This window comes from Bactrocera tryoni, chromosome 3, assembly GCF_016617805.1.
Source record: "Bactrocera tryoni isolate S06 chromosome 3, CSIRO_BtryS06_freeze2, whole genome shotgun sequence".
Taxonomy (NCBI): Eukaryota; Metazoa; Arthropoda; class Insecta; order Diptera; family Tephritidae; genus Bactrocera; species Bactrocera tryoni.
Window position 1 is genome coordinate 79,692,947 of NC_052501.1, and position 22,978 is coordinate 79,715,924.

The window sequence follows — 22,978 nt, forward strand, 5'->3', positions numbered from 1 at the left end:
TTCATTTATTTTAGTTTTTTCATTTTTTTTATTTTTTTTATTCGTATTTTTTTTTTTTTTTTAATTTTATAATTTTTTAAAATGTAAATTGTGATTTTCGATTTAATACCCGTCTTATATGGAAAGCATATGTATGTATGTATAAAACACTGTATATAGTATATAGTGTTATATACAATGATATAGTCTAAAAGGCATTTTAAAGTATATTTAGAGAATATTTGGATACATCATTTTACAGTACAGTTTTTACATATTGTTTGTTGAATTATCTTTTTTAAAGCTTTAATTCCATTCTTGTCGATTTGGTTTAGAAGCAAAAGTGAAGTATAGACATCTGTTAAAATTATGTAAATAATTCTTTTATCTCAACGCACTTATAAAATTAAAGTCACCAACATGTTTCAGGCAAATCTGACATAATCATTGAATGCGCCTGCGCAGCGCGATGAGACACATACACACTAACACATACAAATGTATTAATATTGTAGCTACCAAAGTTTGCAGTCTACACGGGTCCAAGAAAAAACTAAAAAAATTTGTACTGAAAATATGAAAGAAACAGGAATAATTATTATATATATAAATATAGACTTTTATGGTGTGTAGTATATGCGGGTTCAATATTACAATATTTTACGGCTAATGCTCGTTAAAACAAAAATGATAAATTAAACGATGAAAAACAAACACTACAGTTGAAATTTTTAAAAGCGTTATAACTACATACATACATACATACTACACATAAACTTACATACATACTTATTAAATTTGTGAGCATACAAACAAAACATATACATACATACGTACATACATACATAAAAATTACGTGCTTATATACAAATACATATGTATATGTATGTACATATATAGTATATATAGCACAATAATCCAGTTTTACAAATTAATAAAAATAAAAGAATACGTAAATGCAAGGGATAAATTAACAACTTTGCATTTGTAAGCGAAAAATAAAAATTAACACGTTTTTGTTTTCTTTTATCTTTTAAATGTAAAAGGATGTGGGTGAGTAAACGCATATAAAATCAGATATCTTTATCGCTTGCACGAACAGATGGCCGGACGGACCGTCACCTGGATTTCAACTTTTCTCGTCGTCATTATCATTTAGCTGTACTAACATTATAACGAGAGGAGATTTGATTGTTAGATTTGAAATTTGGATTACATTATTGTGAAGCTACGCTCCCTTCAGTGAACACAGGTTTTTTGGTTAAATGAACTTTAAAATCTCACCTTTCCAGCACTATATGGTATGACACTATTGACAAAATACAAAAAGACTTTTTCGACTACCCAATATATCGTATATCGTATACATAGAAAGTTGAAAAATAAAACGTTATTTTGTTGTGTGTCGTTTTTTCCAACCATTTATTATATATTAAATATTTGCAGTGAATAAATTTCATTCATTTAACACATTTGTATAAATACGAATATAAAAATATAACGGTATTGATTTTACAAAAATTAAATATAATTTTTAAAGCAAATGAAATATGATTACTTTTGATCTTTACTTGATTTATTCGATTTAACAGTCTGAGGACAGTGGAATATAATATAATAATTGATCATTTAGCTCATAATAAGGCACGTGCCTTCTGATAACATTTACTCTTTTTAATTTTTAACATTTTACTAATACAATTTGATCAATCAGCAATATTATAAGCATGCTTACGCGTTATATACCAATATAATCAATATTATTCGATTAACGGAGTGCATTTTGTGCGCCACTACTGTACATAGATATAAACATTTTGCTTATTTACTTTCAACATTAATATTTAGTGCTCAACATGTTATCGCGTGCAACGCTGTTAATACATTTAGACAACAAAGACCTCGAATTCTTTGTAGGCGAGCTCCTCGCCGCCATATGGAATGTAGCAACATCCGTGAGATGGCTGTACTTTGCCCACCGTGATGGTGCCGTCGTGTGTGGCGCGACCGATGAACAGTGGTTCACCTTCGGCGGTTTCGCCGGCAGGGAAAGCGTTAGGAGGAATGTTGCCGTCATGTACGGGCAACCATTGGCCACCGCTCGAGCAGAGTACCTCGTAGTCAGCATGTCCGTGTTCGCCGCCACCCCATGCCACATAGGCGACACCATGAGATGGATGCAATTTGCCGGGAATGAGGTCGCTCTCGTGACGGGCACGTGCAATGTACAATTGTTCGGCGCCATCAAAACCACCCTCGACAGCGGAGGGTGGAACGGTGCCATTGGAGGCGGGTACCCAACAGCCTGGACCGCTGCCGCATGGTGGAGCAAAGCCCAAAACTGGAGCGCTAGCTGGTTGAGCTTCTGTGGTGTTAGAAGGGGGAGAAAAAAGAATAAGCAAAAACATACATTACTCTAAATTCATTTAAATTACCATCGATAATCCAAGAGCCGCTGGCACCCCAACCAGTGCACACGCCTACAAAGTTAACTGGGAACAAATCTTGTGCATCGTACGACAGGAAAGCTGCTGCCTCACCCTCACGACCAACAGTGATGACATTATCGTACCAACGTACCCAGAAACCGCGGAATTCACCAGCTTCCAAAATACCAGGTGTATGCACTTCTGCAACATCGGGCTTTTGGCGATTCTTACGGATCACCGATTTGGTATTCTCCCAACCACCAATGAAGACCTCATACATGGGATCTGCTTCCACGGGTGCTGCGGTCAACGCCAAATGGGCATCATGTGCGGCACGCACTTTGAATGTGAATACACCGCCGGAGACGGGATGGAATTGGTATTCCAATTTATCGGGAGTGGTGATTTCTGTAAAAAGTTTGAATAAACGAAACAAGAAAAGGATAATTAATTGCTCAGCATATGAATTGAGTATTAATTGGCTCAGGAGTTTTTTGGAAGTCTTGGTCAAATTGTTTTCACTAAACATTCAATTTGGCTCAAGGCTGATTTTCGTTTTTACTGTTCATTTCATAAAATAAACAATAAAGGACTTATATACATAAATATATGAAATACTAATATTTCTAGATGACCCAATAACCTGCATAATATACTTCTGAAACAAAAGTTTAGTCCTTGCAGCAAGTTTCAGTTTCAATATTTTTCTCAAAATGCTGCTGATTGGTCACGAAACTTCAGATTAGTTCCGAGTTGCCGTTTATATCTTAATTGAGTCAATTATCAACGTGTTTAGGAGTAGAAAATTATGTGATTATCTAAATTTATGTAGATGTAGTTTTTTATTGTTTGGAATCTGTGCAGACGAGGAATATTTTTTGCAAATTCATATTAGACTGTCAACGAGCCAGTGTTGCTCTGCCCTTTGGCGTTCTAACACTAGATCTATGAATCTCCCGCGGGCTTAACAAGCCTTTTTCAGCTCAGGTTGCGAAATCCGTCTCAGAATGTAGCGTACGAGGTCCATTAAATTACTTGGTATCTTAAGAGTTCTGGACATCACAACCGGCCGCCGTTTCCAAACGTCCAAGTTGGATCATTCGTGACTCCACGAGTATCAGCCTGATTACCTAACCGAAACTAACCTAAGTGACTACTCGGTCACGGTTTCTACAAGAGATTCACGAATTCCGCCAATTACACTCAAAACATAAAGCTATGTATTTCTTTCGATTTTATACATATTTACCTTTCGACGAATGTGAAAATCACATGAATCAACGAAAATAGAACACAACAACATTATTTATTATATTTTTTACAGAAATTTTTCTATAAAGTCGTAACATACCAAATGGAATAGGGTTAATAAGTAGTAAATACAAATATATGCATATATGTATATATACATACTTGTAGTATATATTTATGTCTGTATGACATCATTTCAAAGCAAAGCTTGAACAAAAAATTTCTGACTAGATTCTTCTAGGTGATAATTGTGTTCTTCTACTTTTTTATTATTTTTTTTTTTTTTAATGCGAGACTTTTCAGTCGCACAAAAATTTTATTGTTAAAGCCCGAGTTTTTTGCAAGCTCGTGCAAAAACACGAATTTTTTATACATTTATAAGCATGAAATAGCTTATACCTGCGTGTATATGTATATACATACATACAAACCTATATATGTACATACATATTCTATACACGGGCTGTGCTAATTGCACATATAATGGGGGTATGATAAATAAAAAAAGAAAGCAAAATAAAAATCCGTTTGGTTGCTAATTAATGCGAGTATTCTTCCAAGTAGTCACATTTCTTTCCACTCTATTTGGAACACATGTAAGTTTTTTCATTTTTTATTATTTTTTTTTTTATTTTCTACTTTTTGTTATTCTTCTTTAATTCAATCGCTAACTTGTTTTTCTATTGTTTTTTGTTTTTGCAAATAATATTGTGTTTAGTTTGACAAACAAACAACAGTCGCCGCTATGGGCACCGGCCACCTACTACACTTTGCTCAAATTAACCCATAAACTTAGAGTCAACAATGCTTTTTTTGTGCTAGATGAATGTAGTGAGGTCATTATTATTTCGCGCTATATACCTAATACATGACTTGCTTATGTATTTGAAATATGTTTATATATACATAAATATGTACGCAAACGGCATACTAATGATTACAAACTTATAATGACTGATTTAATGTTTTCGAATGACGTTATGATTCGAAGCTCAGTCAGGCGCTTTAATTATAAAATGACTGGTTTCAGGTACCTATTTACATATTTACATATGTAAAAACTATCTCGTAAATAATGACGTGTTTCATTAAAAATAAATAAATGCAAAACAATATGCAAATTTATATGTATATGACGCTCCAAGTTTACTATTATTGTAGTATATACATACATATGTTAGCATGTTTGAAAGTCCGCCAAAAGCTGAGAATTAATTTTTTCGTAAACAATCAAAAATATATGTATGTATACATTCCAATGCGTAGATTGCCACTAGTGTTATAAATTATTGTTTATTAATTTTTTATAATTGTTAAATAATTCTTTAAGCTATGTGCATATATGTATATTTATAGAACATACTTAATTGTTTTTTTTTTATGATTTTAGTAAAGATAACAAAAATAGTATTAATTAAGTATGTTTGTTTTGTTTTTTGCTTTAAAATCTTTAAAAAACTATATAAAAAACTAAAAAAAGAAAAAAGAAATTATATATTTCAAGAATTTCAAAATCATAATATTGAATAGTCGTAAAAGTATTTTCGTATTTTGTCAATAGATGTCGTTGCAGTCGCATATCTCCAGTCCTACCAATCACATATACCATATAGTCTTAGAAAGGTGAGATTTTAAGCTTCATTTAACTAAAAAAAAATCGGGGAAGTTCAAAAAAGTTACAGTTGTTCAAAAATGAAAAAAAGTAATGAATAAATTCGCTATATTTTGAAATTTTTGTATAAAAAGAGAAAGTTTTACACCGATGTAATAATGTCTTTAGCGGAAAAATAGTAAAAAGTGGTCGACCAAAATGGCACATATTTGTTTATTTATTTATTAGTATAAATATAAAAAATAAGTTGAAGTTTGATTAGAAATTCGAAAATACTTTTTCGACTACCCAATATTAGTTTTTTTTGTTTTTTGCTTTAAAATCTTTAAAAGACATACATATGTACATATATAATGGGCGTAACGAGTTGCGTCTATCTATCTGTCCGTCCGCACATAATCGAACTAATCTCTCAGTCCTTGTGATATCGATCTGAAATTTGTTCACGTCATTTTCTACTCAAAAAGCTGAACATTTGTCCACCATCGGACCACTATAGTATATAGCCGCCATACAAACTAATCGATTACAAGCAAGAGAAAGTTCTTAAAATACACTTTATGCTTTATGGTACAGCCGAAGTTATTATTTTTTCTTGACGAGATTTTTAAGATAAAAATAATTGATTTTGCATGTTTATTATTGAGATAATTCAAATAAAAGTAGCTAATGGAAAGAATAGTCACACCAGTGATATACTTGTATATATGTACATATATAGATATCAAGTTCATGCACCTTCGATACTATTAAATAGCATTAATACGCTAATAAAATTATTGCTGCCGATTCATTCTACTCCCTCACCCTAAACCTAGCCAATTGACACAATGACATGTTTACCTCGGATTTATGGTTACAGCTGGGTGTGAATTATATGCAACACAAAAAAAATGAAAAAAAAAATTTCTTGAATTATTTTTGAGAAAGTCGGATAGACAGCTTATGTACTTCACCGACAGATAAGGGATGAGTAATATGCATAAACATTAGTACATATGTAAGTATATTAAATACATTATAATTAAAGATTAAAAAATAAATTATATTATTATTGTAATCTCTGCAGACTTGAGAATATAGGCGAGAAAATATATGTACATATACATACATATGTATATTATGTATTAAATTAATATATGTAAGATATTTAAATGCATGAATAATAAAATATAAATAAATTTTAAGATTAACAAATGAAAAGCTTAATGCTCTATATCCGCATTTTTAAGCCAAATTTCGATTTTTATTATTTTATAAAACAATATTTTTTCTCAAATTTGAAATATGAAAGCTGAACATTTATAATATTTATAGTGAAATATAGTATTATTTATAAATATAATAGGAGCGCATCACAATATATAATACAAAGTTATGTTTTTTAACAAAAAGAAGAATTTTATTCATTTCTTTTTTATCCACGAATTGTTCATTTTATGCAGTCTTTTTATGCACTTTTAAATTTTTATTAAAACTCAATAAAGGAAAAAATGTATGCCTGTACGTCTAAAATACTGAAGTATTGAATAAAAAAAATATAAAAAATGTATTTCTATTATCTACTAATTAAAATTGCATTGCCAACGAGTTAGATTAGCTGTAGTTCGTACAAAAAAAAATATATTTTTCTAATCAAAAGCATTAATTTTTTTAAACACATGCAACCAATAAAAATTCCTAATTAAAATGTATCTAATTAAGAATTTTTAGTAAAATATGCGCATTTTTGTATTCATATTAAAAAAATAACTTGTTGGAAGAAATTTTATGGTAATGAAAACCATCAAGAACTCAAAGTAAAAGTATCAACAACGAAAAAGAATGTCGAGAAAGTATGTGCTTGCACATTAGTATACATATACCATACACACATATTTACTGAATATGCGTTGTTATTTTTGGAGCCAATGCATATATTAAGATTTCTATATACCTAAGCATACTGCTGTACCTATTGTATATGTACAGTTATTACTTGAATTTTGTTATTGAATATTATATTTATGTGTATAATATTAGATAGATATAAATGCATATCTTCTGTTTTTCAAAGCTGACAGCGACCGCGAACAACACGTAGCAATTTTATTGAAAGCTGGGCGGCAGCTGTTTTGAGTTATTTTTTGTGACTTTTTCTGTTTTTTTTTATATTTTTCTAGTTTGCTGCTAATTGACCGGCGCAAGCAAAACAGGTATCAAAAGATTTATATTTATATATATCGAAAAAATGTTTTTTTACATATGCATTCAAGCATACAAATGATACATCTATCTACATACATATGTATGTATGTACATATTGATATTTAAATACCTATCTTAACTTATAGGACACTCCTAGTACAATATTTATCTCCTAAGTTTCACCTCTATTTCTTGACACAGCCACATGCACATCTACATAGTATGTGCAAATATGTATCATATACATATACATATGTATGTACATATGCGTTAATAAAGTGTGACATAATTTTCTCAAATTTACACAAAACTAACAAATCAATATGTAATTTTCAATTACAACAAATACGTTGACTAATTCCTTATCTCACATCTCGAGGTGCGACTGAAAACAAGTGACCTATAAAAGAGGGCTTATAGAAAAAGTTTATACAAATGTGGTTATACACAAGAATAAATATCTCAGATTTCCACACTTTCAGAATCTCCTCGTTGCTAGGATAACTGGTGCAAGCTGCTGTTCGCTAGAAATTGTTAGAAATAGAAGCAGAAGTACAGCCAAAGATCTGTTAAGGTGTAAAGGCCACCTACGCAATAAAAGTCAATAAAGTAAATTTAATTTCAATTAATTACATACATATGTAAGTATATTGTGAATTGTTGCAATTGAGTCAACATCTGAAATTCAAACGAGTAAATAGATATGCAAATACATATGTACATATGTGCGTCAAGTGAATTCGCAACGTATGACACTAATTCATTTTCTCTATGTCCACTATTTAGTTATTTTGCTTTTTAGTAACTTTCTTTTACTATATATGCTCCAATTCTTATATCGTCTTACACCTTCACCCCACAAAATTGAAAGAACTTAACACTTACCAGGCATTTTTATGTTCTAACTTTGTTTTTGCACTAATAATATAAATAAGATGTCAAAATCGTATATTTGGTATTTTTTAATATCTCTACTAATCCACTTGCGCACTCGACGAGATTCAAGCTGAAACTGAAGCTAACAATTGCTTGGGAGCTTTCAGTTGGCAATTTACGATCGATCGTCGGGCTCACTTTTTACTCGTAAGAATTTTTCATTCGTTATACTCGTATTTGCTATATACTGTATATAAAGAGTGACTAATACGTTAAGTGGCCATAACAAGATGCTATGCGCTGTTTTTGTAATCAGAATAAATAAATGTTTGGTGATTTTGAGGTCGTTAGAAATGCGGCAAGCATTGGTGTCAAAGCTGTATATATGGTTGCCAAGAGAAAAATCTAAAATTCCAAAAAATATGAAGACGTAGCCAATTTTACAACAAAGTTAACAATTTGAGAATTTTTTTATCATATAAACAATGGAGGCTGCTTTAAATTTGCTAAAGGATTTTCATTCCAAAATTCCTATATATACACATCTCTAAAAAGAAAATATAAAAAATTTTGTATTACATTAGATCTCACTTCCAAAAAAGCTGTAATTTACAGCTAAACCTGAAGTACGGCAGCCCTATGGGTGGCAATGTTGCTCTTCTTAAATACATATATGTAAATATGTGTGTATGTGCTGCTGGAAGCCGGTATTTGAATGTAGCGATGTTGTTGCTGTTGGTGTTGTGCTTCCGTTGCCGGCTTTGGTGCTGCTAGTGTGTTTGTATACATACATATGCATGTTAGTATGCTTCGTGTGTACGAAGGTAGTAGTTGGCCGACCCTCTGTGAGAAGTGCAACTGATGTCATCGCTCAGTTTGTTTGATGTAGCTATCCGTGAGCTGTAATTATTTTGTCCTCTTCTGATTTTATGACGTTCATTAATTTAGTTTTTTCTTTTATTGCAGCAAAGTCATAAAAATTATTTAGTACATCTGGTAACTCTTTTTGTTACAGGTACAGTTGATTTAAATGTTGTATGGTTTGAGTTATGATTTGAGGGGTCCAAGATGTTGGCGTGCACACATATACACACATATATATGTACATATATTAATAGTGACAGAATTATTATTTTTATAATACACTAAGTGTTTTGAAAATGTTTAAATTTAAGGACGCTGAGTCATTTTATGCTTTACCAACAATGACGCAGAGTAAAACTGGTCAGCATCAACGTAACTTTTCTATGATGGTAAGATAATTTAATTACATACAATGAAAACATTTTTTAACATAACGGTTTACAAGTGTAAGAAACGTTTTGACATCATTTACCAATCGTCCTGCCTACTTTATTATAGAAAGCTTTTTATGAGTTGTCGGAAGGCGGTGACGTCACAGGAAGTAAAATAAAAATGATGACAAATGGCGCTTGCGTTGTTGTGTTAGTTCATTACAGTTTTTATAAAATTGTTCATCAAAAATTATTTAATATTATGTATAATATACCAACCGTAATATTAAATAAATTAATTTTAAATTAAATTAGTAATTACCCTTATAATTATTTCTTTGAAAAGTTAAAAAATAACTGGTCACCTCAATATTCGTATCCTCCCAACCCCTTAGGTGGTTTACTAAATAAATACATTGTTTTTGCAATTGCCGCCATGCACTGTCACTCATTTTGTTTGTAAACAAAAACAATGGCTTCTCATTTGCGTATGCGCGCGCATATGTAAACAAAACATTTATCTGTCATTGCGTAGTGTTACCAAATTCATTTCAGCCAACAACAAAAGCTTTCATTACTCGCTAAAATGCACACTGACGCACCGAATTTGCCACACTTGTTCAGTTGGTCACCTGCTGCAGCTGCAACAGCTCAACAATTTCACTCAAAGTGAATCCGTACAAGTAACCTATTAAGACTGAAGTTTATAAATACAACATAGTTTAGTGAAATATAATATAAAATAACAACTATTTAACGCAAAAACTGTGATAGCAGCAATTTAGTGCAAGTGCAGTGGGAAATATCCATATTTTTACGAGCCTAATATGCCGCCGCCATTGCAAAAACGGAAACGCCGAGCGTTATTGTACTAACTAATTATCTATTTGCTAGCCCATAGACCAAAGCAGATGTGTTGTAAGTATTGTACTCACTTCAGTTGCACTCACGCCAGTTTGTTAAGTTTTGCATTTTGCGGTAATTTAATTAATTTAATATATGTCTGTGCAATTCAATGTTTAATACGTAGCATAGTCGGCGCCAGGCGCGGCGTTCGTGTGCTTAAGCCACCCGCCATTTGAAAGCGTGTGCTGGAGCTTTTCCGGCGAGCTTTTTTACACAGAATAACACAGGGTGTCAAAAGTACTTTTGTTTATATTAATTTGTATATGCTTGAATGTGTGTGTGAAATATGTGTGGATACAACCAACTGTTTACATTTCAATACAGTAACAGCAGAGTTATTTTTTTTTCACGATGTGAATCGAGGGGCGTGTACTTTAAACAATGCTGCTTTTATATAATCCTGGGACACAAATAAATGAAAAGTTTGTGCAAAAATGCCATTTTGCCACGCTCAAATTTGATCCGGATTATATTATTATATTATTGCTCATTCCTGGTATTACCTTCAAAATAGGCTCCAGAGCCAATTATAGCAATTTTCCATACACTTATTATGTATATAGTAAGCCTCGGATGGAATGGCTTTTAGTGCGCTATGCGCTAGATTATTCGACAGTATCGAAGTCATATATATAAACCCTTTCTTGTTACTTGTCATGATGCGTTTCATGAATTTAGAGTACTCAGCTACGTTGTCAAGCATCCATAATAATAATCCTTAAGAGAATTTGAGAGCATATGCTATCTCTCTGATGACAACAGGACGATTTTCTTAACGTTTTTGATATATTCTTTATTAATAGATCATTCGCGACCTTCACTGAATGCTTTATGTCACTCAGATTTAATGGTGAAAATCGGCAGGAAAATTTTTCTCGTGATAAACAATCAGCTGTCAAATACAAAATCTAACAATCTTTGGATGTATATTTTTATCGTTTCAGTTCCCTGTAGTCCAAGTAAAATTTGATCAGATAGGCATTTTTTATATTAAGTAAACATTTTCTCTGACTATTTAAAAAAAATATTTATTTAAAAAATATGCTTACATAAATTTAAAAATTTTAATAATATCGAATATTTTGAAATAGCTTGATTTGATTTTAGGTTATACAAATATACAATATTTTTTATATAGTAATTTTCATATTATAACTATTTTTTAAATAATCATACAAATATATTGTAAAACATTTATTTTGTGCAGTGTAAAATTTTGCTTACTGTCAATTTTTTTCAATGTAAGCGCATTTTTGTTTGCTTTTGCTACGAATGCGTGTAAGACATTCGTGTATATGTAAGTGTATGGGAGGGACGAGCCCCCATCTTTGATACTTGTGCATACGAAAATTGGCGTCTCTGTGTGTGCGCATAAGTATGTGAATCTGAAGACCTACGTGTACAAATATATGTATGTATATTTAATATATTTATATGTATGTTTTAATATATTTATTTGTATGCTCAAAAATAAATAAAAATATTTGTAGTACATATGTATGTATGTATGTATGTATGTATAAAAAAAAATTGGAAACAATATTGACTTAGCTGTTTTTTAGCATTGGAAAATTTATCCACTCAACTAGAATTTTTTCCATTTTAGCTTTTCTCCTTCTTTTAACGAAAAGCAAATAAATTCTCCCGCATTGTTATGTGGCGATCACTCAAAGTATGGGCCACACACCGAGTAATATAGACGCAACGGAGGCACGCATTCGTCCAGCAATAGTAAATACATATGTAAGTGCATTGGACGCTGCTTCGTTTTTTATTCGTGCAGCGTCATCATGATGCGCATGTACTTTCAAATGGTATGGAATTATATACGATTCCAGTTACACAAAAACATTTATCTTTATAAGTAAATATGTTTAGGCCTTCATGCTTTCAAACATGTGCTCGTATTTCCATATGTGTGTATGTGTGTACGCATATTTGTATATTTTGTTTGCTCTCTACGTGGAAAGTCAACGTATTCGCTAAGATACCGGTTCTCTAAAGGTCAAAATTGTATATAATTCCTTTTCAGTGTTGTCGCTCACACTCAATTCATTTCCTTTATATGGATACATATGGGTGTATTTGTGCATATGTGTGCATATTTGTTTTTTTGCTTGTAGCTGCGTGCTCTCTGAATCTTTATTTAATCTGTTGGCTCGACTAACACGGATTAAATCAATGGCATTTGCGAATACGTTGACTTCTTAATTGACTAAGTGAGATATCCTATCTATATATGCACATACATATACACATATGTTGTTATGGAAGAAGCTGGCTGGGGTAGACATATAGGAATATTATATGTATGTTTTTGTGTTTATCTGGAGGCACACGCAAACGTCTTCACACATGCACAGGAGTCAAGCACTTAAATCCGGTCAACAAGTTGCCGGCAGTCAAGCATTATGAGTAAATTACAATTTCCGCTAAATATTTACGCGCTCCTATTAAAAACGACACCATAACAAGCGAGCGACAGTGATCTCGGTGTAGAGTAATTTGCATCAATTTAAAAGATTTTTATTAAATTAAAGTACATAGCCATGGACACAGGTATATACAGACATTAGTGAGTGGATATATGGGATTTTATGCTAGAATATATACATATGTATATGTACATACTATTTAAAAAAAATAAATTTTAATAGTAAAGCATTTCCACCAACACACTAATTTTCGCAGTTTAAGATAATGTTTTTGTTTTTCAACTTTTTTTTCAATAACATATTTTTGTTTTTATTTCATTTGCTATCGTTAATGTTCTAGTGTTTATGAGCTGACTGTTATTTGCGACATAAATGTGTGAATAAGCTTTAATAGAATATATTAGATGCTCTTTGCGAACTTACTAATTCGACATATCCAGCTGGTATAAGCTTTAGCTAAGCATATGCGTGTGTGTGTGTGTGGTACTCATATATTTGCACAATTGCGCTAATCGCACTCATTAATATCTATGATTTTCTTTGTATGTACATATGTATGTTGACGTGTCTTTACTAGAGACTCTCCGCTTCTATGCTCAATCGCACTCCCAGTGTTAAGTATGTATAAGGAGCCCAATAAGAAATTTTAATCAATTCATTTTTGAAAAAATATTATACATTTTTTTTATTTTTTTCTTTCTTTTTTTTGCGAATTTATTTCTTAAATATGGATTGACTAATTTTATTCGGTTCTTTTGTACATTATTGGGCACACATTTGACAATTATTATTATTATCGCACTTCTTCGAATTTCGAAATTCGAAGAATTCACTATTAGAGCCTCACAAAACGACGCGTATCTCAAATACTAATGCCACTAACGGTACTACCAACTTACAGAAAAATTATCGATTCGCCTTTCACTTGATCACAGGTACATTATATAAAGGGAAATTTTTTTAAACATTATTAGGTTGAACAATCACATTTTTATATAACATGGTTATACTCCCATAACCTAAAAATAAATGCTATCACATTTGGCGCTGTCAAGGTGGTGAAATGTGTAAGTAAAATGCCTATAAACCTATAAAAACTTTAATTTGAATTTCGAAAGGAAAAAAATATGTTCCCATCGCCCATATGTATGTCAAATTTGGGCCAATCACCTGAACGCGACTTCATTTTCTTACTGGTATGTACAAAACGGTGCGTGATTTCTCACTGAAACACTAAAAACACTAAACATTCGATATGGAATTTGCTCACCTATACATCCATCAACATATGTACATACATATGTATGCTCTCTCGCTGCATGCGGTGGAGACCTCAATCACTCGCAGAGAATGGATATCACAAAAGTTAATGGCAATGTGTTCACATGGGTTTCTGTGCATGTGTAGTAGTAAACGTCAAAGAGTTGATAAAGTCTCGCTAAAAACGTATGTATAAATATATGTTTGCTGCAGTTACATCGCAGCGATCAGAACGGATCTTAACCAGTGATCAAACAGTTGTTGAACAAATATAAGCGTTGAATCGACGCGTCGTTAAGTTGGCAAAAGGAAAAGGAAAACATTTTGAGATAAACTAAAACAAAAAGCAGAAGTGCTTACGCAAAACTCCTTGCAGACGTCACACTACTGCTGCCGATATTTGCCTATATAGGTTGAAAAAATACAATAAACGGATGTGTTTCACTTTGCTACAAAGCAGGTATTGACAGCGCGAGTGTTAAACTTTGAAATTGTTACAAATTTATTATAATTATAATGACATAAACATAATGACAGTTTAGTGACTTTTGCTTTCTACTTTTTGCTTAATTTTGCAGTTGAAACAATTGGTGTGAATTTGTTAAACAAAAACTTGGCGCTAGCCTTGCGTAGATTGCCGTTATTTTATAAAAGTGAACGGATCAGTTACTTTAGCCACAAACGCAAACGTAACCAGCTGAATCAATTGAACATGAAGAACGAAGGGTAAGTGTTACTAAAAATTTGCCATAAAAGATTAAACTCTTACGTACACACGGTTATGTATGAAATTTATAAATGAACAGTGTAACGAATTGTGTTATTGTGCTAAAATATATAATAATTGCATAATTATATTATTGTATACGCTTGAACTTAGTTCGTGTTTACCGCAAAGTCACACAAAGTACATACCAACTCGTAGCGCTAAGTTAGCAACAGTTTCGCATTGTTGTTATTTGCATTTTTGTAATATAAAATTTGTATATCAGACGTCTGTTTTTTGCAGAAAATGAAAATTTGCAAATTCATATTAACCTCAAAATGGTATGTGGAAAGAGTAAAGAATGAATAAAACGTGAAAAGCGAAATATATGTACGCGGTCATATGAGTATATTGAAACAAATACATATGTATGTACGTAAATAGGTATCTATGCACAGTGGCTGCAATTAAAGAACGGACCAAAATTTTCTGAAGAAAATATAATTGTTTCGTAGGTGGTATTTCAAGTTTTATTTAAACTGTTTAACATAATAACCGAACTCAGTAGCGTATGCAAAGTTTTTGGAAATTTAAATTTTGTGCATGAATGAAGTCAAAACCAATAATTATTAAAGAATAATTGCTATAAACAGGATTACGAACTTTTCAGTAAAATAATTTTGGATTATAAATTATATTTTAAATTTTTAATTGCAATTTTGGACATAAAAATTTAATTCAAAAATTTTAGTGCCGACTTTAGAATTAAATATAAATTGTAAAATAATTTCTGATAATCGTTACAAGCAGGATTGCGAATTTTTTAGTATAAAAATTTTGGATTAAAAATTACATTTCAAATTTTTAAATTACATTTTAAATTTTTAATAGCAATTTTCTGCAAAAAAAAATAATTTTACAATTTTAATTCCCCTTTTGGAATTAAATATAAGTTCTAGCACAACTTCTGCTTTCATTTTTAATTATTAAATACGGAATACCATTTTTTTTATCGTTGAACCAAAACAATTTTGGGTTAAAAATTAGATTTTTAATTTTTAATTGCAATTTTCGGCTAAAAGAAACTAATTTTAAAATTTTAGTTCCTCTTTTGGAATTAAATACAATTTCTAAAACAATTTCTGCTTTCATTTTTAATTATTAAGTACGGAGTACCAATTTTTTATCGCTGAACCATATATTTAAAACTGGGAATTTCGGTTTTTTTACATTAATTTTTTTTCAATCCTATTTTAAGTGTTTAGAAATTCAAAAAATATTTAAATTTAATTTAATAAAAATATTTTTAATTTAAAAATGTTTGGAATTACAAAAAATTCTTTGCTGCAAAGGTTAATTATATATTTTTTATGCAGTATTTGCAACCCTGGTTATGATATGGCCAACTAATTGGCTAAATAGTCAGTTGAAATCTCTGCTCGAATCAGCAAGCATACTATTTTTAATATCTAATTTAGTTTTTCTTCATGATATACATATTTTTTAAAATTATATATTTTGTTAGACATGCATTTTTTCATAGTTGAAATTCAGAGGTTATGTGTGAATTCGTTTTTCAAATCGACTGTATGTATAGTCAAACAGGTTACAGCTACAAAGTGTTATTGTTTACTGTAATCACACGACTTTACAGCAAATTGAACTTTGAAATTAAACTTAAATCTTAGCCTTGGATATATTTTATTTATGCGAAGTCTATTTTGGAGAATATTTGCAGGTATAATACACTTCACAGGTGTTGTTCCTGAAACCACATATACCCTTTTATATATTTATTTTGATATTGATCAGCCAGTATGAATGGCAGATGACTGTTAGATGCCATAGTTGTCCGATCAGAACAAATGGTATAAATATCTTGCCTTCCACTGAAATATATCTGATTCTATTGTAAATGACGAGGAAGTACCATCCTTTAGACAAATATAAAAAAACTTTTTAGTTTATATCCATAGACAAAAGCCGGTACTAGTAAAACAATAACACCTCTTATTATACCATTGGCATAAAATATTTCAAATTAATTCTTAACCTAAAAATAAGGTTTAAAATACCTAATCCACTCAATTTCACTAATTTATTTCTTAAAAATTATACTTAAGTAAAATCCGACCGATTTTTTATAAGCGCCACCGTATGTACTTCCATCCACGCATACTTATATTTTCGCGAGAAAGCACTCACGTTCACAAATATAACAACAAATACTACAACAGCTGTTGTGTGATATCTCACACGCTCTCACGAGCGATATAAACGGGTTCTTTCGCCTATTTAGCCTTTTATTGTACATGGGAATGCCATTACTGATATTGGGTTGTATGAATCAAGCAACAACTACAAATACAAGGTCCACGTTTGTTAACACACCTCCAAATTGTGTGGCGTATACAGTTTGTGCTCGTGTTTATTTTATTGTCGACGACGACGACGACGCTGAAACCGCTAGATAACAAACGTGCATTTCACAATTGATTTGCCGTATTATGGCAGACAATCATATTTATACATACATATGTACATATATCGGCGCAACCATTATTTAGGTGAACATATATTTGCTATATGTAAGGAAAATTGTGTTTGAACGAGGCGGCTTCTTTCAATTTTTTGCTAACGATGACGCATTCATCGTTTTGTTTTGCTTTGCTGTTGATGTTCGCCAGTGTGTGTGCTGTGGATATGCACAAGTGCACGCACACCAGCGCAAAGATCACCTTGGAAGGTCAAAATGGCTTGTGTAAGCAAGTACTTAAAAATTATCGGAAAAGTCTCGAGAGTGTCTGAAGTAACTATAATCCTAAAACAAAATTGTTCATTAAAAAAATTCAATAAAAATGTAAATAGTTGGATTGAGCTAAGCGCTAATTCAATACACATATTGTTGCGATTACGAGCACTTAATGAACTTAATACAAAGTAATCTAGGTAGGTGTTAACAAATTGAAAATATTTAGTTAAATGTATTAAATTATTAAATGTATAAGCCTATCTAAATTATTCCATGTAAATCCCATTTTATCTTTAAGTCAAAATTGATTGTGTGCGATAACATTCTAATTGAAGTTTGCATTGATTATTACCCTACTAATGATGTAGTTGAAATGTGATATCTTTTTTGGAATGATTTGAGCATAGACTGTCGACAAATAGCGGTAGAGCAATTTGTAGAACACATTTTTGGCAAAAAATGGTTTGAACTCCTCGGTTTTCTTGTTGAACTTAAGAGTCGATTGGATTTACTATTTATTTGTTCCAGACGCACTCACACTATTTAAGAAGTATTGAACTGACAAAATTGCCATTTCTACAAACAACAACAAATCAATAGTAATATCACCACATCAAGCTGTCGGTATGTGAGCACTTGTTAGCTTCTCGATGAACATTTCCGCTTTTTTCTGATTTCCAAAAGTAAGCGTTTTTAATATTTAATTATTCATCAATATTTATTTTGTCGTCTTCAGAGTAATCCCCACTAAATATAGTACACCTATGCCAACAATTTTTCCAGTTCTCGAAACACCTTACATAAGCACTATTTGGGAACTCCTTCAGCGAATTTTGTTTTATTTCGTTGATCGACTAAAAACGGGTTCCATTCCGATGATTGTTGACTTGTTTACATGTCAAGCTCATAAACCCCTGTCTCATCGGCAGTTATAATGCTCTCTATGAATGTGGGATTGGAATTCTCACGATCAGAATTTAGCTTTACCAGGACAAGTCGAGCAAGAATGCGTTTCAAACTCAAAATATCCACCAAAATCTTTCGAACGGACTCGCGAAAGATGTCGAGCTCTCTTGTCATCTCTCTAACACTTGCCAGACGATATTTAAGCACCATATTCTTCACTTTTTTACTATTTTAATCAGTTGAAGAGGTCGAAGTTCATCCAGAACGAGGCATGTCTTCAACGATCTCTCGACCGTCTTTAAAGGCTTTATTCCACTCGTAGGCTTTGTTTTTGATAAAACTGAATACCCGTAGGTCTTTTCGAACGCTTCCGCACACGTACTTTGATTAGAAGTACATAATTGAGACAATTCATACATGATCACTATATACATAGCTGTCATACAAACTGATCGATAAAATTTAAGTCCTTTTATGGAAAACCTTTTTACTCGCCAAGATACATATCTTCACCAAATCAATTGATCAAAATCAAGATCAAGAATTGCTATATTTTATGCTGCAAGAAATCCACTTATGAAGGATGACTTCGATGCAGTCGAGGTTTAGGTTTTTTTTTGGTTTTAAAAAAGCACTACATATATGCGTAACCCTGTATTTGTATAGAAGTCATTAAGTAGGCATTGACTTTTTCGAAGAAATCATCATAAACCACGAAATGTTCTTCAGAATTTACCTCTTTATCGTGGTTAAAATTGTAGAAAATTCTTGAAAAAGGTATACAAAAATAAATTGCGTTTACTTTGCTTTTTCATATGAGTTATAATGAATTTTATAATATTTGAATTGCTTATAAATGGCATTTAAGATAATATTTTCTGCAAATGAATTGCATTGTTATGTTCCGCAAATTTTTAAAAAGCTTTAACAGTTTTAAAATAACATGTGACTTAGGAAGTAAATACATATATACAGATATTATTTGCTTCTTGGAATTATTTTATGAGTTTGATAACTTAAAAAGCTGTTAAAGACATTATACATACATCGTTGTACATACATACATAAGTTTATATGTATGTGCCGCCATTTTTTTAAATGAAACATTTATAGACGAGCCCACTTGACTATAAAGCGACTTATCTACATCTGTAATGGTATCAGTTTTATAAATAACTACTTAATTACTATAATGCCATAATATTTGTCCACTTAACAGTTTTTATAAAGCACATTCTAGCATTCTTACTATTTATTGTCACTTTAGAGAGACCTGACACGTTTGGTTATAAAAACTAATGTACACATGTAAATGCATACATATACGTATATACATATATATAGTACTACCTATCCATATACACACATATACATGTGTATATGGAAAGGTATGTAGTTAGGTTATAAATTTTTGCATCGACAACAGCAAATGAATGCTGTCATTGGAAGTCATACAAGTGTGGAGATAACAAGCGATCGTCATACATACATAAAAGCGCACATACATACATACTTACACGCAATTTTCTCGAAATATATGTGTGTAAGTGTTTAAATGGGTGGGCGCGTGTGTTTTACAGTCAAACGCATGTGTGTGTTTTACCGTTGGTTGGTTTTGTTTGTATGCGTATGTTTTGCCTACAGCCTAAAAATATGCAACGGCTTGTATTTAAAGCTACACTACACTTGCGCTTCAAGCTGTGCGCTGCTGGTTTTTTATGAATGCTTAATTAAATTAATATAACAATGCGATTATTTGATAGGTTAAATAATTATTTTATAAAGTAATAAAAATCTAATGATTTTTCTCTTAAATACAGTAAAGGAAAATTTGCCACTGTTATGAATTTAATCATTTAACTAAATATTATTTTTTAAATTAATCAAAATTTAATGATAAATTCACGTTTATTTCGTTTTATTAAAAAAAAATGCTGAAAATTTAAAAATAATTAAATTGACGTATATTTCGTGTCATAAAAAATAATTCCTTTCTAAATCAATCAAAATATTATAATTAAAATTACGATTATTTCGTTCCATAAAAAAAATTTATTATTTTCTTAATCAAGCAAAATATAATAAAGTTATACTTCGTTTCATTAAAAAAAAAATTTGAAAATTAAAAAAAAATATTGAAAATTTAAAAAACATTTTTTTTTTAATGAATCAAAATAAAATAATTGAAATAAGGTATATTTCGTTTAATTAAAAAAAATAAATTTTTTCCAAATCATTATGAATAAAATTTTTTTATAAAAATAATGAAAACAAAATAAATAAGCTTACGTATATTTGGTTTCATAAAAAATTAATTATTTTCCAAATTAACATACTATATAATGAATATAATTACGTTTATTTCTTATTATTTAAAAAAAAATATTTTCTAAATCAATCAAAATATTATAATTTCAATTGCGTATATACATATGTACATATGTATATCTCGTTTTATTAAAATAAATAAATTGTTTTCCAAATCAATCAAAATATTATGAATAAAACTACGTATTCTTCGTTTTTAAAATAAAAATAATAATAATAGGTTTTAAAGGTTTAAATAGAGATTTCCAAATATTTTTAATATTTTTTGTGCGTATTAAAACCTAAATAATAACAGTAAATAACGAAATGTTATTTTTAACACTTGAAACACTGAAACTAAACTAAACTAACTAAAAGGAACTTTCATATTATTTTAAGCGAAGAGCACATCACAGGAGAGCACTCATGTGAGCCAAAACATAATATTAATACAAAACAAGTTAACTTCAGCTGCACTGAAGCTACAATCCGCTTCACTAATACAAAAGATTCCTTACGAGATCCTGATTTTGATCGGTCAGTTTGTATGACAGCTACGTGTTATAGTTAGCCGATCTGAACAATTTCTTCGGAGATTACACCATTGTCTTAGACAACAACCCATGCCAAATTTTGTGAATAAATCTCGTAAAATAAAAACAATTTTCATACAAGTACTTAATTTTGAACGGTCAGTTTGTATGGTAGCTGTATGCTATAGTGGTGCGATATCGACCAATCCAACAAATGAGCAACTACTTTAAGTGAAGAGAACGTCTTCAAAATTTCAGTTTGATATCTCAGAAACTGAGGGACAATTTCGCGTATATACAGATGGACAGTAAGACAATTGCTACACTTTGCAACCAGCCTAAGGTTGCTTCCGCTGTAATATATGCAATTTATATAATACAAACCTGCTCTTAGTTGTTGCATTTATTTCAAAATTAATTACTTTTATACTACTTAGTAAAAACAACTACAGCCAAAGCAACAAAACACTAATAAATAACAAAGCACCTTATAAGCAGCAAATTAGTACATTTAGACCTAAATAATTATTTGTAATATCAGGTTGAAAATATATATAAAACCGCAGTGTGTGGCATGTAACACCTGACAGCAATCTGGTAGCTTATATTTCATATATACATATGTATGTATGTATTGCCATTTCTACATTATTTCCTCTGCGCTGAACTCGTCGTCGTTAAAAAAAACCCCTCTGCTGGCGCACAGTCATAGCTTGCAAACCTCAAGTTCATTTGAAACGAGCCCCCTTTCTATTATACCCGTTTGCTTGTACGCAGTTTGAATAATGAATATGTAGAATAGAATGTGTGTTTGTGCAAATGTATGTATGTACTTGCTTAGACATTTAGGTGTATGAATTATTTATGCAAATTAGCTAATATTAGCGCTCTAGCAAGTTCAAAAACGTGTTTAAATGAATATTCGTATAGATATGTATGAATGCACGTATGTATGTATGTTTGTATTATTTTAATATTATTTTAATTACATTAATATGCTAAACAGTGCTGAAAGTCAAGTTTTAACTAAAGAATTAATTATAATTAAAGAAATGTTAGTACATCTGCGCAAATACAATCTTAGTTAGCGTTTAGCTTATTAGGTACATTAGGGTAGGGAGAAAATATTTGAGGTTGTATATTTTTTTTAAAGCAAAGCTGTTTTTGTGAATTAAGAAACAAAAATATAATAATGTTTCTTATTTGAAATTTTAAGGGTATATTGGGTAGTCGAAAAAGTATTTTCGTATTTTGTCAATAGATGTCGTTGCAGTCGTCCAGTGCAACCAATTACATTGAGTCATTGGAAAGGTGAGATTTTAAACTTCATTTAATAAAAAAATAAAATTCGGGGAAGTAGAAATAAAGTTATAACTGTTCAAAAATGAAATATTTATATATGTATGTATATGTTAAGAATACACAAATAATTGATGAAAAAAATTAAAAATTTATATAGTAAGGCGCGATATTCAACGATAAAAAACAGGTGTTGTAGTGATTTCGCACTTCTTCGTGGATGAAACCAAAAAAAAATGCCTATGAGATGATACGTATATTGTCCGTATAATTTATCCTTCTTCTTCTTTATTGGGGTAGACACC

The 22,978-nt window shown here is 30.9% G+C and overlaps 2 protein-coding genes and 1 long non-coding RNA gene across 6 annotated transcripts in view; 2 read left to right on the forward strand and 1 right to left on the reverse strand.

Moving 5' to 3' along the window:
- Window positions 1-1,533: 1,533 nt before the first annotated feature.
- Window positions 1,534-8,481, reverse strand: LOC120771209 (C3 and PZP-like alpha-2-macroglobulin domain-containing protein 8). The gene is made up of 3 exons (XM_040099111.1): window positions 8,344-8,481; window positions 2,415-2,816; window positions 1,534-2,344 (listed from the first exon to the last, which is right to left on the reverse strand). Exons 1-3 carry the CDS (start codon window positions 8,348-8,350, stop codon window positions 1,866-1,868), a joined length of 888 nt encoding a protein of 295 aa, XP_039955045.1. The 5' UTR covers window positions 8,351-8,481; the 3' UTR covers window positions 1,534-1,865.
- A 693-nt stretch (window positions 8,482-9,174) lies between these two features.
- LOC120772374 lies at window positions 9,175-9,834 on the forward strand. Its single transcript, XR_005705057.1, has 3 exons — window positions 9,175-9,229; window positions 9,350-9,587; window positions 9,644-9,834. It is a non-coding gene; the product is annotated as an uncharacterized LOC120772374 (long non-coding RNA).
- A 420-nt stretch (window positions 9,835-10,254) lies between these two features.
- The window catches only part of LOC120771420 (trehalase), a 43,631-nt gene continuing 30,907 nt past the window's right edge, over window positions 10,255-22,978 (forward strand). For 2 of the 4 annotated variants that reach the window (XM_040099402.1, XM_040099404.1), the window contains exons 1-2: window positions 10,256-10,487; window positions 14,749-14,896. In XM_040099402.1, coding sequence (XP_039955336.1) covers window positions 10,481-10,487; window positions 14,749-14,896 — 155 coding nt within the window. In that variant the 5' untranslated portion in view covers window positions 10,256-10,480. Of the gene's footprint in view, window positions 10,488-14,406; window positions 14,631-14,748; window positions 14,897-22,978 lie in introns of those variants that run through there. The other 2 variants (XM_040099403.1, XM_040099407.1) reach the window with 2 other exon arrangements.

What these genes read in the sequence shown, in the direction of transcription:
- LOC120771209 (XM_040099111.1), bottom strand. An exon ending in CGGCTCTTGGATTATCGATG is followed by an intron (nt 2,345 to 2,414) that starts GTAATTTAAATG and finishes CTAACACCACAG; the next exon opens with AAGCTCAACCAGCTAGCGCT.